Source organism: Notechis scutatus, chromosome 6 (assembly GCF_049901735.1).
Source record: "Notechis scutatus isolate UNSWTSFEM ecotype Mainland chromosome 6, rNotScu1.2, whole genome shotgun sequence".
Lineage (NCBI taxonomy): Eukaryota > Metazoa > Chordata > Lepidosauria > Squamata > Elapidae > Notechis > Notechis scutatus.
In genome coordinates, this window is record NC_142014.1 from 9212406 (window position 1) to 9229841 (window position 17436).

The following is a 17436-nucleotide window of genomic DNA, read 5'->3' on the forward strand; positions in this document are numbered from 1 at the left end:
ATCATAAATTCTATATCGTGTGAAGGCTTCTGCTCTAATATTAACTAATATTAACTTACCCTACTTTCCCTAACTTGGCATCCTTCAAATATATTGGGATTACAAGTCTTACAAATCCCTAGAGAGCTCATATTTACCAATCTTTATGATAATTGTCATCCAATTTATACATACAAGTCATCTAATTGAGGAATGCTGGCCTAACTATTAAGTACAAAAACAAAAAGTGTAGAAGTAGGATTTCTTTCTTCTGTTCAGATAATCCCAAACTAAAAATATGTTTACTTAGAATACTATTAAAATACACATGCATTTCTACTAATCACTTTTTGATAAGCTGCCCTATACAGCAGCATGTGCCTATGTGCATGTGCCTATGTGCGTGTATGTTTGCACACATGCACACGCACACACAGACACACACACTTCAGCTCTAAAGAAAATAAAAAAGGAAAATTATTGAAATCATTAGATTATCTTTTCTCCCAAAACACTCCTGCCAATTTTTGCTGGGCCATGAAGTGGGATGGCATTCCAAATGTATATGGTTAAGGAAAGAAAGTTGTAACAAATAGCGAAAGTAAATACCTTAAAATTATTTTCTTTAGCACAGCCTGTATTCTGCACATTCTTTTTTTTTTCTTGCTTTAGTAGGGAAAATCTACTTTATTCCTTCATTTAAAATGCTGGTTGTGGTTTGCTACAATAGATGCTCTGGTAAAAGCTTGAAGATACTTTGCTACTGCATAAGCCAATTTCTCAATTGATGTAAAAAGGCTAAAAACCTAATTAACCCTCCCATTCAAAGTTCCATGTGAGAGTGTCTTGGGGAAAAATCCATCCCATGCTAATTTAGGTGTCTAGATATGCTACTTCAGACTGCTCAATTTTTAAATGGGACAGAGGAGCTCTGTCAAACCACAGTGCTCAAAAGGGTGATTACAAGAAGAGCCTATATGGTGAATTTTCTCTGTCTGGTTTCCAAATTCCAGATAATAGAATAACAGTATCCCTGGGACAGGAGAAGTACCAGTCTTTTCAAAGGATGCATCTCACGTTTGCATTTGAGTAACATGATTATAAACTGGCAAGAAGCCACGAGCAATGCAATTGAGAAGAGCCTCAGTGGAAAACCCTGAACAACGAACTATAAGATTGGTCTGCAAAATTGAAATGATGATATCCTCTCACTGAATTACCTTGAAAAAATATAAATTTGGCATGAAATAATAAGAGCAATTTATACAACTTCTCTTTAATGTCAATGGGACATAAAAGAATGTGATTAGTGCTAAAATGATTAAATGTCACCAATAATCAACGGTGCTCTAATGTGCCTTCAATCTGTACCATGTATGGCTTAAAAATTATGGCAAGGCAAGTCTGAAAATCTCTGACAAAGATGGCTCAAAAGAAATGAGTGCAAACACCATAAAAATGGTTACATGATGAATGTCTGAAATGTAATAGCACAGTTTACCTTCTATTTACAAAATCCATCCTTATTTTAAAAATATTTTAGGCCATCTCCATAGAGAGATAGAGAGGTTTACATCCTGTTTTCCCCAAGGAGCTTCAAATGGCATAGAGATCTTCTACCTTTTCAACTTTTCTCTCACAAAACAATTATGTAAAGTAGGTTGGACTGATAAACAGAAACTGGCACAGTTTCTCTCTTTGGCATGATGTGAACAGCCCTCCTCTCAAAAGTTGACTTTTCTCACCTCACCTCTTTTCTTTCTTCTCTTGGCAGAGCAAGTCCAAACAAATGCATCCGTTGTGCTATGATAACAATTATCACCAGCATGGATTGCATGCACCTTATCTATTTTCATAGTCCCATTATTTCCCATCTGGCTGTGGGAGAGAGCCCAAACTATGCCAGCAAGGAATTACTAGAGCAGCTCCATATCTCAAGGGCTGCCTAGGATGGTCTTTTGATAAGGAGCATTTTATGCTCCGTTGGCATTTTGGATAAAGATGACTAGGAGAAGCCTGATTTAATTTCAAACAAATTAGATCTGTTTGGGGCTAAATTTAATCTCTAAAGACTATTATATGAAAGTGTCATGACAAACTGCCTATAACCACAAGATCTAGTCAAACATGTCAAAGGAACAGGGCCAGTGAATAGCCATGGCTGAGAGTGGACTTGGAGCCAGTCCTTGAACAATACCACAACCCTTCCATCATTCAGGCTTTCTACCAAAGAACATTCTCTATTGTCATAGTGCATAGAAACAGAGAGAAATCTTAACATCTGTAATTAGTAGGATATTCTGCACCATGTGGTAATTGTGCAGACTTTATGGGTGTCAGCCTTCAAGATCTTCTACTATTGCTTTGCATCTTTTGGCTGTCATAAGTAACGGGGGGAGGAGGGGGTAAAGTCTGGGAAGCGAGCTGGAGGTGTTACATTCTAGTGTTGTATAAAATGGGGGGGGGGAGGACATTCTTCCTTAGGTTTCTGTTTCTTGCTTAGCTTTCTTTCCTCTGCGCAACTGCAAACTTTTATCAAAGTATGCCAAGGTCAACGGACAGAAGCCTCATCACCACCTGAGGATGTCCACATGATCATATTCACAACTTGTAATTGGAAGAATCCTTTGAACTATTGGGGGTGGGATCATTTCCAACACTTTGTATATGTGATTTGCGCGCCTAATTCCTCAGATTCAGAATTCTATTGTAGCTACCACTTCATTTCCAGTAAAAGACATCTTTTCTCTAACTAAAAGAGTCTAAGTATTTCTTTCTTGGATTTTGAATGGAGCTCAACATGACAATGGGTTTTACAGAAACATTCAGGTCCCCAGTACGAGTATGAGACTGTTAACTTACTCAAGTTCTCTAGAAGATGTTTACAGTCATCAGTAGCAACATCATGTAGTGTTCGGTTACACTTATCTTTTCTTTCAGCCTCCAGTCCCTCATGGCTACATAAAACTTCTAGGCAGCTCTGGAAAGATTATAACAATATATTAATATTAATGCAATACTAATGCAGATAATAAATAGACTGGATTAGATTACAAGCCCCATTATTACTTAGGAGTGGATATACAAAGTGATAGGAATTATAGTGTTTATCAAAAGGCACTGAGTTGAAGAAGACCATGGTACAGGCTTTTTATGATATAATTGAATAGGAAAAATATATGCCACAGAACCCAGATTTGAAGAAGTGATGCTCTGCATCCATTTACTTTAGAGGGGAAAGATGATTTATAGATGTACCTATGTATCTGCTTGCCAAAAGCCCAATGAGTTGATTGTAATAAACCTGATCATTGTTTATTAGCTTACTAAGAAGTATTTTGCTTTAAGTTGGAAACAAGGCAGTTTATAACCAGGCAATTTTTCACTGTCTATACAGATAGCCGTTTGCTACTGTAAAGTCCGCTGCAGTTTATATAATTAGCCAAGTAACACACCAGTTTGAGTTGGCTATTTTAAAAGGACACTTGCAAAGGGGCAACAGGGGTACAAGATCTATGACTTGAAACTCTAATTTAGTCTTTCCAATTATACCCAGCTAAAATGTTTCTATTATGTCCCTTACAGGATAAGGAATAGCATAGAATTTAGAAAGTAATCTTATAAACCAACAATTAGGAAATAACAATCCCTATTGTTGGTTCCTCAAGTCACAACATTGGCCACAATTGTTATATGAATTCAATTAATAGCTAGTTGCTTTATCTTCCTTTGGTGACAGTGAATCTGTAAAGAATTTTCATGTTTGTCTTTTGTTTAGATAATTTTGAATTCTAGAATGCAGGATATTTACCTGAACCATCATTCTGGTCTTAAAACTGGTTTACATGTCCTTCATCTTCATGACAACACATTCATATTTTTTATTTCCCAAACTAACCTTATCCCCTTTGTAAATAGCATCCTAAATTAAGATTAAATTTGGCCTCAAATATATCAGCCATGCATACCAGCGCAATTGTCATTTAAATTTGATTGCTCAATATCCTAAACAATCAGCTAGATAAACAAATTGACCTTAAAGCCTTTTGATGCTGCTATGTGGGCTGCAGTCCAGCCATCTTTGTTCACATGGTTGATGAGATCTGCAGAAACAACGGGCTTTGCTTGATGGCTAAAGAAATCTTCACTCTCTAAGCTCAAGATGTTATTAGTATCTGCTTCATTCTCAAAGTTTCCATCTCTTGATTTTCCATAATACATCAAAAACTTTAGGCAATCAACATTATCAGCATCAACAGCAGCATGAAATGGAGTCCAGCCATCCTAGATCAATTAAAAAAACAAATTTAAAACAACTCATAATCCTAGATAAATGAACTGGTACAATGAATGGATGAATGAATGAACGAACAAATGCACAAATAAGCAAACATTTTCTTAAACCTGCTCTCTTCTTAATAACTCATGTTTTTGCAGTACTTTTGGTAAAGACTCCCTAATATTATCTTCCATATATCAGAATTTAATCAGAAAAGAAAATAGTTTATCTGACTTTTTGACCCTAATTGCTGCTTTTAGAAGGAGAGAAAAGACTATAAATTAGCAAATAGCGCAAAATGAGTGCAAAGGATGCTTTTAGTTGTATGAAGCAAAATCATTAAAAAAAGTATCATACAGAAAGCTCATTGATAAGAATGTCTTATATTCCTTGGAAATGTAGAAAAAATATCATAACATGGGAACATTGATGCAGGTATAAATACATGCTTACCACAGCAATTTCTATTGTTTAGAGAAATGCATTTTGCATTCGTTTTCTTTAACTTCCACTTTATTTTATGCACACCAACTTCTAGAAATATGAGGTATGTCCCTGCATAACATATTTTTTAATTTGCTTAAAATATTGTAGCCACTATTACAGTTACAGATATAGCAGTTTATAACATATATACTGGTTCTGTTTTTTAAAAGGCAATTCTTATGATCAAAGCAAAGCATTTTAATTCATGTCCTCACTTAGATCTAAATGTGGCATTGGAGGTGATAATTCTACACAAGATTGAAGTTATAAGAAAGTATAAGACGTCCCTGAGGAAGCCCCTCATATTTCTTCTCCCCCAGCCCTTTTAATTTTGTAGCAGTTTCAGAGGTAAAACAGATATATTAATTTGGGCAAAATGAATGCTAAGTCTAGGGATTAGAGCTAGATCTAGGGATAAATATCTGGATGATTTCTCACCATGCTGGCTGGAAATTTTAGAAACTGAACTTAATCTCTAAATGATATCAGTTCAAGAAGGGCTCCAGACAGTAGATCACATGTATTTGGGCCAGATTTCCAACTTATTGTTCTTTATTGGATAAAATAAACAATCTTGGTAAATTCTGTGATACGGATCATATTTTTCTTGATAGGGGAACAAATTTTGGGATTTGTTCATTGCCAGCTATGTAGATACTTCCATTGTGCAGCTCACCGGTAAGACAATTATACTCATTAGTGGAACTTTGTCAAATATTTAATTTATTATTCTGGTTGGTTGCACAGTCAGCCAGATGCTTAGACTGAACTTGGCATATTTATCGATTTACCGAGTCCTTCCCAAAGAGGTGGGATAGGTGGATGTTTATTATTATTATTCATCGCATAGTCAGCCAGATGTTCAGACTGGGTTTGGCATTTTTGTCTACCTATCGAGTCCTTACCAAGGACCTGGGATAGGCAAATCTGGATGTTTGATGGTATTACAGATATTGCCACAGGATGGAAACTGTTCCAAGTAAAGCTGCCTTCTGCAATTGACCGATGGCAAATTTGTCAATGCCTATGGTGTTCAAATGGTGCTCCAGTTGTTTTGGGACTGCACCCAAGGCACCTATTACTATTGGTACTACCCTGGCTTCTTCTTCTTCTTCTTCTTCTTCTTCTTCTTCTTCTTCTTATTATTATTATTATTATTATTATTATTATTATTATTATTATTATTATTATTATTATTATCGCCAATCTTATAATGTATGTAAGTATATGATTATTTTTTGGCACTATGCGATACCAGAAGTCTTTTTCTACATTAGCTTAATAGAAAGCACAAATGAAGTAAAACTCCTTTGGAAATAATTTTCAAACCTTACTTTTATTCGGTTTAGAAACATGTAGAAAGCACAAAGCACAAATGAAGTACAACTCCTTTGGAAATAATTTTCAAACTTTAATTTTGTTTGATTTATTTATTTTAAACAGCCAACCTCTGAATGCATATATTTATTTTATTACTGTACTCTGGGTTCTCTTCAAGTTACATAAATCTTACACTTTTTATTACTAATCCTTCCCCTTTTTCCCAATCAGTACATTTCAACTGACAGAATAAGGCTCCTCTGCCCTTAAATGGCAAATTATAAGCTGCAGTATTTTCCAGTGTTTCTTATTCAGAAAAATCAAACGCAACCTGTTTCCTCAAAACACAATTGCCTTCACCAATTTGTGTTTCAACCAAGGTCAAAGGTCAAGCGGTCAAGATCAATTGGGAAATAATTTTGCCAATTAGCTTTTTTTTTTCTCCTGTCACAAAGGCAATTACAAATAAAGGATGGAAGAATAATATTGATATTACTTTTAAAGATCCATTTCAAACAGTTCTTTATGCCTTGTGGATTATGCTCCCAAAGTAATTAAAACTATAATTATTCATTATACCATTTGACTGAAATTCAATGGAAATGAATAAAAAAACAATACTACATTTTACCAGCATGACTGACCACATACGTTTTGCTGCCAGTATACCATTTTCCATGTTATTACTTTCTTGATTTTTGCAGCATAAATTACCATAAATATTTCTTGGATATTAAACATGCATTAAAAACAAAACAAATAACTAAGAATTTGCTGCCATCTCATGAAATTTGACACGCTTGCTAAATGGTGTGGTTCAGCTGGGGAAATGTAATGGGATTTTGATGTGAAATTATGTGTATAGAAATTAATTTACCTATCAATAATATTCATTTGATTGTTATATAAATTGATATACTTTAGAGGCTTTAGAGACAGGACATTAAGAAAAACAACAGGTAAGCAAAAAGGTCTAAATGAGACAATAGGAACGTTTTTTTTGTATATGTGTGTGCATATACACATGTCTATAGAAATAGGATGAAAAACTATCTTGGCAAAAACAATAATACTGTACATTCCTTAAAAATATCCCTGGATTCGGGGATTGCACTTGAATTTTGAAGAAAAAAGCATTCCTCACAATGTGGAAGCATCTAATACACCCACCCACACCCACATATTATTTATAACATGCAGCAACGTCAGATTCTATCACGTCTACGTGATATATATTGTTTCTTTGTGAAATGCAATAGCTTACCATGAAAGCCACTGCAGCCACAATCTAAACACATGCACATGTTTGAATGCTTGTGTCTAGATATAGAAACGTATACTGTATGGAGAGGAGAAAATGGATATTTAAAGCAAATGATCACATTATATATTGTATAGTGCAACACACTCCTTTCAATGGAACAACAGTTCATCTGATTCAAGATTCACCTTTATTCATTGTGTCCTTTGTGAGTATGGCTTTAAAGTGTGACAATGTCTTCACTGATTCATAATACAAAATGAGTAACTCCATGAAGAAAATTAAGGTGGGGAAAGTTTTTAGACAGACTTCAAGTGGGGAGCAATAAAAGGCCCTTGTCTTATTGTGATAGGATGTGTCCAACGTTTTGTTGCAGAGATAAAACAAAACTCTTCCACATGGAGATCATGCAAAGAAAGATGACAGAACATTGTGAACAATGTCACTTCTCATCTTATAGCTGCCGAGTATGCAAATAAGAAAGAAAGTTATTTCAGGAATCTTGGGAGGAAAAGTGTCAATTAAAACTTGTTTAAGGCAGCGGTCCCCAACCTGGCTTGGTGGCCCACTGGGGGGGAGGAGGGGATATTTCCTTGTGACTGAGAACGGCCCTTGTTTGTATGAGGGGAGCTTCATGCGCAAGCGCAGGACAGCCACATGATCTTGCCTACCACCTGCATGGCCCAGTTCCAAACAGGACGAAGACCAGTGGTAGGATTGCCATGTAAAAATGAAATATTATTTTATTCCAAAAATGTCATGGAATAGGTATTTATAGTGAGTAAACATGAGTGGATATATAACAGAATAACAGAGTTAGAAGGGACCTTGGACATCTTCTAGTCCAACCTCCTGCTCAGGCAGGAAACCCTATTCCAGTGATGGCAAATCTTTTTGGCACGAGTTGCCCAAAACACACGCGCACCCCCAAAATGCAACAGGTGCATCTCCTTGTGCATGTGCGCATCCCACGAATGCGTGCACCCCCTGCATGTGCTCCTTTCCCCCACATGTGCACCCAACGCATGCATGCCCCTCACGCATGCATGCCCCCCACGCATGCACAGCAGAGACCCAAAGACCAGCTGGCTGGAGGGAGGCACACGCATGCACGGCGAAGCTGAGATGGCCATAGGTTCACGTGCCATAGGTTCGCCACCACTACCCTATTCTATTTCAGACAAATGATTGTCCAATCTCTTCTTAAAAGCTTCCAGTGTTGGAGCATTCACAACTTCTGGAGGCAAATTGTTCCACTGATTAATTGTTCTAACTGTCAGAAAATTTCTCCTTAATTCTAGGTTGCTTCTCTCCTTGATTATTTACCATTCACTACTTCTTGTCCTGCCCTCAGGTGCTTTGGAGAATAGATTGACCCACTCTTCTTTGTGGCAACACTAAGATATCAGAACACTGCTATCATGTCATCCCCAGTCCTTCTTTTCATTAAACTAGAAATACCCAATTCCAGCAACTATTCTTTATATGTTTTCATTTCTAGTCCCCTAATCATCTTTGTTGCTCTTCTCTGCACTCTTTCTAGAATCTCAACATCTTTTTTACATCATGGCAACCAAAATTGGATGCAGTATTCAAAGTGTGGTCTTTCCAAGGCATTATAAAGTGGGAATTAACACTTCACATGATCTTGATTCTATCCCTCTATGATGGAGAAGAAGAGATGTACCTCGAACTCCTGAACAAAAGGAAGGATATAAGTCTAAAAAGCAAACCAACAAAAATAAGATATATCTCAACAGAAACGTTTACTGAGAAAGAGTTCAGACTTACAGAGGTATTTGCACTTCTATCTGCTCCAGCTTCCACTAAAAGTTTAACACATTCAATATTTCCATTTCTACAGGCCAAATGTAAAGGAGTCTCTCCTCTTTCAGCAGCATGATTAACATTGGCATGATACAAGATTAATAATTCTGCAGATCTAAGGAAAGAAAAATTGACAAAAGCAGGTTGGGGGCGGGAAAGATCTGAAAAAACACCTGACCTTTACAATGACATTCAACTACAATCTTTTTAAGCATGCACACATTAAAACTGGGTCAATCAGTTATATAAACTGGCTAGATAAATCCAGTACCTAAACCAGAATAATTCAACCCCAAACAAACTGTGCATCTAGAAGGCATAAGAAGCAAGCATAAATAAAGAACTTCAAACAAACAAAAACTACGCAGAAGCAAATATTTAAAAGATGCACAGTTTGCAAGAATACATAAGGGAGACTGTAATCTTAAAAGCAGATACAGAGTTTTAAACATCCATATTCAATACTTCTGTTTACAAAAACATAGACATTGCATAGACAGATGTAATTTAATATAAATGGAGTAGGCGAGAGTAAAGCAGTCCTTAATTCAAAAATCTTTGCTGCTCATTGTTGTTCCAAAATAATTAATTACCACTAATAATGTACTTTTTCCAATATCCTTAAAAATGTTCAACTACACTTCCTCAAGCGGAACAGCAAACTTCGACAAAATACAGCTTCAGATAAATAATATCCTATTTCTCCAACAATACGGCCTCCCCCAATAGGAAGTCCCAGCATGTTTTATAGGCATGAAATGAAATTAAGCTCCTCCCCCCCCCCCCAAATTAAGGCCTATATTAAAACATGTAAATGGGGGGGAATGGTGGGGGGGGCTTGCCATTAGGAAGTACTTTTGTGGCACACCCGGATATGGTGCTGCCTGTGTTGACCCCGATACGAAGTGCCCCACCAACGCCGAGGTCAACATCCAAGCCGTCGCCGCCCGCCCGAAGATGCAAGGGGGGGAATTAAGTCACCCCCGAAAAGACAGCCTAGCCATTTTTTCGGGGCTCAAAAAAAAAAAAAAAAGACCCGGCCTTATTATATGAGAAACACGGTACCGTTTATGAATTATTTTTCTAGAGAATCCTAGATGACTGACCAAAATAGTTTTGAAGGAAATATTATAGTAATAGAAATAACACTTAGATTTATATACCGCTTCACAGTGCTTTTACAGCCCTCTCTAAGCAGTTTACAGAGTCAGCATCTTTCCCCCAACAATCTGGGTCCTCATTTTACTGACCTTGGCAGGATGGAAGGCTGAGTCAACCTTGAGCCACTGAGGGCTGAACTGCTGAATTGCAGGCAACCCGCAGTCAGCAGAAGTAGCATGCAGTACTACATTCTAACCACTGCGCCACCATGGATGATGCCATGTAGTTCCAAGTCTACTCACCGTGTTTAAATCACAGGTTCTCTTCCCAATTTTTAAAAACTTTTGAGACAACCTGTTACATCTACTATTAGTTTTGCATATTCCTTTGATTTAAATGGAATCTATTTACTCTGTGCTTTACATATTGCTAATATTCTTGGCTGTTTAAGATATCATAAGCTTAAGAAGACTGAGGACACCTCATTAGCTTAAGGAATTTTTGACCAGTTCTTCTGAAAAAAATATAATCAGAAACAATAGGTTTCCTATCAATAAATAATGTAGGAATATTGGAAAAGAATATTGAGAAGACTTAGGGCTAGTCCACATGACCAGCCTTCTTCTATGGAAGAATGGGGAACTGCCCTAAGGGCAGGTTTACACAGCATCATTATTGCTCTACACTCAGCACACTGGGAAAACAATGTCTGTTGCCCTTTTCTGTTATGCATCATGAATAACATTTTTTGACATAAACTGTCCAAGCAGTGATGTCTGGTTCATCTCTGAATTATATTTCATTGTAGACAAGCTTCCTCATTCCAACTGGTTATTGGGCACTGTGGCAGGAAGCAGCGCTCCATCAAGGCCAATTAATGCCCAACAATGGAGTCATTCGGCCTTTTCATTGGTTAACTGACAAACACTGAAAATAAAAATATCCAACTGCTATTTGAGATCTGAATTTCAAAAAATAAAGCTGGATTAAAAAAGAGTTTTCTGGAAGATAGTGACTCTGCTATTTACATGTCCTTCACAGAGTGCTCAGTATGAGAGTATCAAATATGAAAGTGCAGAATGGACAAGTTGTGCCTATAAGTATCTAAAGGTTAAAGAAAGCATGATAAAGCACGTGTTACAGACAAAAAGGAAATCCCCCTGGCAAAGAAGAAAATTCACTTTAGGTCCACATATGGCAATTCTACAGTAGTTAACTTTGATGCTTATGCCAAATCCCTTTCCAGAATCTTTTCAATATGAGCTCCAAATACTTACTACTTGGTCTCTCAGTCTGAACTGATTACAGCTGAGTTATTGGATAAGAATTCACAAAAAAGTATGAAATAACTTCACTGCCTTCAGATTATGCACTATAAGAACTATAAATACATTTCAAATGATTTGAACCCATTTCTGCTCCATATTTGTAATTCTTGCACCACTCAAAGATTATTTTTAGTTACATGGATCCACTGGGGTCCGCAATATTTTTCTCCCATCAACCTCTTTGAAAATCTGGTCAAAGCTATAAAAGTCTTTTCAGAAAAAGAAATATTTAAATACATAAAGTGACAAAAATCAAGTTGTAATCCCTCCGCATTCTAGTTCAAGAATCCTCTAAAATCTATCCATAGACACCCAGCAGTCCATGGACCATAGGTTAAAAACCCTTACAACTGGTGGTAAATGTGTGTTTGTGTGTGTACACACGCACATACACAACACAGCACTGCAGCCTCAATCTTGGATTCAATTATAAGGAAGTGTTTATACGATGAATTAAAAAGCAACTTGAGTTTGAGTCTGTAGAAAAGGGATCAGCAGAGCAAGAACTAGCTGAACCAATTTGAAGTAAGTTTAAGATGAGATAATACTCATGCATAAAACAGAGGGGAAAAAGCACCTTTTACAGCTTAATAAGCACCTATTAGACTTAATCAAAAGACCTAAAGATATATAAGATTTTTTCAGAATGAAGGAGGACTTTTCAAAATATCAGAGAATTGAGATAAGAGAGAAAATATAAAAGTAAGATAGTCCTCAACTTATGACCACAATTTGGGCAAGCATTTCTGCTTCTAAGCAAGTTGTTAAGTGAGTCACACCCAATTTTATGACCACCTTGCCATGGTTAAGTGAGTCACTATAGTTGTTAAGTGAACCATGTAATCATTAAGTGAATCTAGCTTCGTCCACTGACTTTACTTGTTGGGTGCCAGTTGAGGTTGCAAATAGTGATCACAATTCCAGGACACTGCAACCATTGTAATTACGTGCCGGCAGCCAAACGCTTGAATTATGATCATATGACTGTGGAGAAGCTGCAGTGGTCTTAAATGCAAGGATCGGCCATACATCTAAACTGATGGGAAGCAGAAATTAATTCAAATTCTCGCTATAATTCTGTGCCATGCCACCAAAGAGAAGTGACAATCTCTGGAATATAAACAGGTTTGTCACAGGTCAGGGATTATTTGAGAAGACAGCTCTGCAGAACAACTTGCACCACCCCTTTCTGAATTGTGCACAATTCCAATATTTACAGCCTCTCAATGATTTGTGAATACAAAGCTTTATTGTGGCCCCTAGGACGGAAAGTGCTGCATTGAACGCATATACTACAATTACAGATATAAGTAAAAAGCAGGCATAAAAACAATAATTTATATAACAAATAATATAATGCAAATAATATTGGTGATCACCTAGGTTAGCACAAATCTTGAGTCATAGGTGGGATGACTAGAAGAAATAGAAGCACAGCATTGAGCGATCTAGGATGTGGTTTCAATGAAGCGGCAATACTAACTATTGTAGAGAGGTGTTGAGGAAAAACTTAACAAAATGGGCATCAGTCTGAATTCACACATGATATGCTTGGAGAAACTTCTAAAACATCTATTACAATAATTGCAATGTGATGTGAGAATTTTTTCTGCTATCTATGTCAGAAATACAGATCAGCTGAACAATGCATAAATGGTCTTTCATTTTGTTGCCAGACACATGCACAAATTGTGTGCCCCTCGATATTTAAGGTTACAATTTCCATAATTATTGGAAGTTTTTAAATTATGCTGGATGAAGCTTATGGGTATTCTAGTTTAAATATTTGGAAGGTATTTGCCTTAACAGAACTAATATGATGCTCTTAGTGTTAATTGCATTTTTAAAAGTTTAATTGTATTTTTTTTTGGGGGGGGGCGGGGAGCAAAACCAACTCCACTCAGTTACTCACCCAGCCTCAGAATTCATTTTTAAGAGCAAGAGCTAAGTGCCATCCGACAGAAACTTATAATGAGGACAGAGTTCCTGCTTTGGCAAATGTGGCACTGTGAAGTTTCCATTCTGTTTTATTGTAAACAGGAACCCTTCCCTTAACCTGCCCTTCCTGGGGGAAAATTTGAGGTATTATAATTCAAAATATCTGGAAAAATATGATACAAAGGAAAATGGTTAGTGTGGCTGGTTTGTGACTTCCTTTTCTTTTCTTACTGGTCTCTAGAAATCCAGATATCTTGCTCACATAACTGCCACAATGCACTCTGCCTGGGCTGCACTTGAGAAGTGTTCAGAACCTTAATAGGTGGACAGGCTACACAACATTGAGAATGTATGGCAGTTGGGTTAAAAGACTCCCACTGTTCCCAATGAAGCAGAATTTATAGCAGGGATGTCAAACTGGTGGGCCACGAGCCGGATGCAACCGAAATCAAGCCTTCAGGTTTTGTTTTGTTTGAATGTTTCAGCTATAAGCCATTGCCAGGTTTGATTTTTATTCCCTTTCCCCCTCAATGTTTTGTAGAAAATTGACTGTGTAATGCTTTTTCTTGCCAGCATTCTGTTCGTATTTTTATTGTATTATTTGGATATTCATGTTTTGTTTTCTACACATTCAGTAAAGTATCAGTTTTAACTTGCATCAATGCTTGTTCTTAGATTTATTTTACATAATCAGCCAATGCTTGCTTTTCTTCAACTATTTGTTCGACTTGAGGTAAACCTTTGCCTCCATTTCTGTGGGCTAGGTGTAATCTATCAATATCACTACAGAAATGTAATGCATAATAAATAATCATCAGTTTTCATGGGTTTTGGTCCAAATTGTCCAGGTCAGCTTTTTGATTCCAGTTTTTAATTCCAGCGGAGTATTATATCACAGGATCCACGTAATGATGACTTTGATGGTGTTTTCACCCTTAAAAAGTACTGTAGCCAGAGTAGGAATGTCAGGAAATAATAGCACACAGTAAAACCCCAGACTGTTCTGCACATCTATTGCAAAGTAAAGCTTAAGCTACCTCATGCCTTTTAGCATGCACTGACATCCCCAGAAAAAAACTAACAAGGCTTTCGGCAAATAATCTCCACAGTTTTTTCGGCAAATAATCTCCACAGTCTTTTCTAAAGGAAGCCTAAGCAATTAATGTAAATGCCCCCAGTGTTACATTTCTCCAAAAAAGAAAGATGGGATAAACAGAGAAGAGAGAGCTCCTCTGAAGTAGAGGAGGATGAAATAAGAAAAGAAAAAAATCTGAGGCTGAAACCACTGTATCTGTGTGGGGAAAAATATATATCTGAATGAAGAAATGAACCAAGTATATTGCTAAAAGAGAGGAAAAAAGAAAATTTTGCATGATGTCTCTACATATTATCATGTCTATCATTATATTAAAAACCTTTTGGAGAGATATTAATTTAACTGTTCCAAAGTATGACACGTGATATCAGTAATGTGCAGAATTACTTGTAAGATCATTCTTTGGATTGAATATTCTAATTTTTCTATTTCTCTGATTCAATTCCAACTGTTTCAAGGACTAGAATAGTTCTAATAGATATCTATAGTATAAATCATATACTAAATGTAAACAAATACTTGAACTCGGCCCTGGTTCTAAATCTAGACTGTTTCTCAACCATATGAGAAACATGTAACTGGGACATCATCTATCCTACAGCAGAAACTTATTCATGAATGAATTGGCAAGGGCAGTTGTAGAAAAATTAGATATCTTCAGGTCATTGAGCTTAACTAGAAATCCTGCTATTAGTAGTTGATTCTTGAGTAGTGGTACAAGCAGGACAGAAATAGCTGTTGTCATTAGAAGCATGTCTAATAAAAACACTGAATGCTATGTTCATGAGTCTCCACCATTGGCAGGAACAATGGTTGAGACCATGATAAGTACACCTGAAAGATCCACTGAAGGAACTGTATAAAAATCTGAAAGGCCTGCAGATGAACTAAACAAGATAAGGAGGGACTGTAGTATGGAATTGTCCAAATTTATCAATCCCAGAATTTGCATCATTAGGTTAAACCAGGAGCCAACAGAGTAACTTTTATTAACCTATATAAAAATGAATTCTTCCCAGGAATTTTTGCCTACGTATTCAAATGAAGAATATCAAAGTTTTGGTGATTCCAAGTAGGAGGTTTGGATGATTCTAACAAAAAGACTAGTTTTTGGTTCCTATTATATTGTCCTTTTGCTGAATTGTCTTATTTCTTTTCACTACCAAATTCCCATATGCTTTTGATAGCTATTTGGACAAATTTTAAGGAAGAAATAAGGTGGTGATTTTGGGGGTGGTGTGGTTGTAGGATTAAATCACTAATCCTCCTAGGACATTTAAGCTCTTAATAGTTCTAACTGTAACAATAAATTTGTAGAGGGTGTTATTGCTGCTTAGGTGGCTTATGGACCTAATCCTTTTATTCTTAACACTAGATAATGCCTCCTTTATCTATGATTTTGGAGTCCAAGTGAAAGTACTTCATATTTATATGAACATGAGATCGATGAGCAGGCCAATAACTTGACGAGATAGCTTTGGAAGCCTGGGGCACAGTAGGTTCTTTAGCTGATACATTTATTGTTGACTTTCTCTTTGTGAATTTGTTTGGTTCTTATTGAAAAAGGAAGCACTAGCAATAGCACTTAGACTTATATACTACTTCACAATGCTTTACAGCAGGGGTGTCCAACCTTGGCAACTTTAAGACTTGTGGACTTCAACTCCCAGAATTCCTCAGCCAGCTTTGCTGGCTGAGGAATTCTGGGAGTTGAAGTCCACAAGTCTTAAAGTTGCCAAGGTTGGACACCCCTGCTTTACAGCCTTCTCTAAGCAGTTTACAGATTCAGCATACTGCCCCCAACAATCTGGGTCCCTCATTTTACCCACCTCAGAAGGCTGGAAGGCTGAATCAACTTGAACTGGTGAGAATCAAATTGCCAAAATACAGGCAGCCAGCAGTCAGCAGAAGTAGCCTGCAGTACTGCATTCTAACACTGTGCCACCATGGCTCTTCATGAATGCCTCTTTTAGAAGGGCTTCTGAATCAGATTGAGGCCTACAGGGAAATTTGGAAATGTCTTCTACTTTTTAGATTTCTGTGAAAACACATGCTGAATCATTTAGATGTTCTGCAAAGGTTTGTGTTAAAAGAATGTCCACTTGCCTTTTGCTTCTGTTTTTCTCGGGCTAACCAGGGCACAGCCTGATGATAGCCCATTTCCTAATGTATTATCCCTGGAAAAAAGCCCGTTGAATCCTTTCAGAATTGTGGTGTATAATTCATTTCTGAGGGACTGAGAGGTGTAGATTGAAAAATAGTGCTTATCCTGTACTGCAGCTCTCATGTTTTATGGCAAGGTATTTTTTTTTATCATCCCCTTCCCTTGATCTCCATGCTATTGGAGTCTGTGATTGTCATGGGCTGAAATTGGAGTAGTCAATCCATTATCTCGTGCCCATCATATGGGTCAAGAGAGAGTGTTGGGAGGACCCAAAAGTAGCTGGAAAGGGCAAACATGAATGCACATGGGCGTTCACAGCTGTGCAATGCTGCCTTTTTCTGTTGCTATGGATTTACTAATTTGTTGAAACAGTTCTGCAGTGATAGACCAACCAGAATCATCATCAAAGTCTGTGCCATTTTAATATTCTGCTCAGGTTGGAAGAAAGAAAGAAAGAAAGAAAGAAAGAAAGAAAGAAAGAAAGAAAGAAAGAAAGAAAGAAAGAAAGAAAGAAAGAAAGAAAGAAAGAAAGAAAGAAAGAAAGAAAGAAAGAAAGAAAGAAAGAAAGAAAGAAAGAAAGAAAGAAAGAAAGAAAGAAAGAAAGAAAGAAAACTTTTCACTGGTCAACAAGTGATTTAATGAATATTGCAGACATTT

The 17436-nt window shown here is 36.8% G+C and overlaps 1 protein-coding gene across 3 annotated transcripts in view; it reads right to left on the reverse strand.

The window, feature by feature from the left end:
- The window catches only part of CTTNBP2 (cortactin binding protein 2), a 114015-nt gene that overhangs the window by 30940 nt on the left and 65639 nt on the right, over positions 1 to 17436 (reverse strand). For all 3 annotated transcript variants that reach the window (XR_015750264.1, XM_087969318.1, XM_087969319.1), the window contains exons 7-9: positions 9117 to 9267; positions 4015 to 4263; positions 2842 to 2959 (exon numbers count right to left, since the gene is read on the reverse strand). Coding sequence is in view for 2 of the 3 variants with exons in the window: in XM_087969318.1 (XP_087825444.1) it covers positions 2842 to 2959; positions 4015 to 4263; positions 9117 to 9267 (518 nt within the window). In the remaining variant the exon portion in view is untranslated. The remainder of the gene's footprint in view (positions 1 to 2841; positions 2960 to 4014; positions 4264 to 9116; positions 9268 to 17436) is intronic.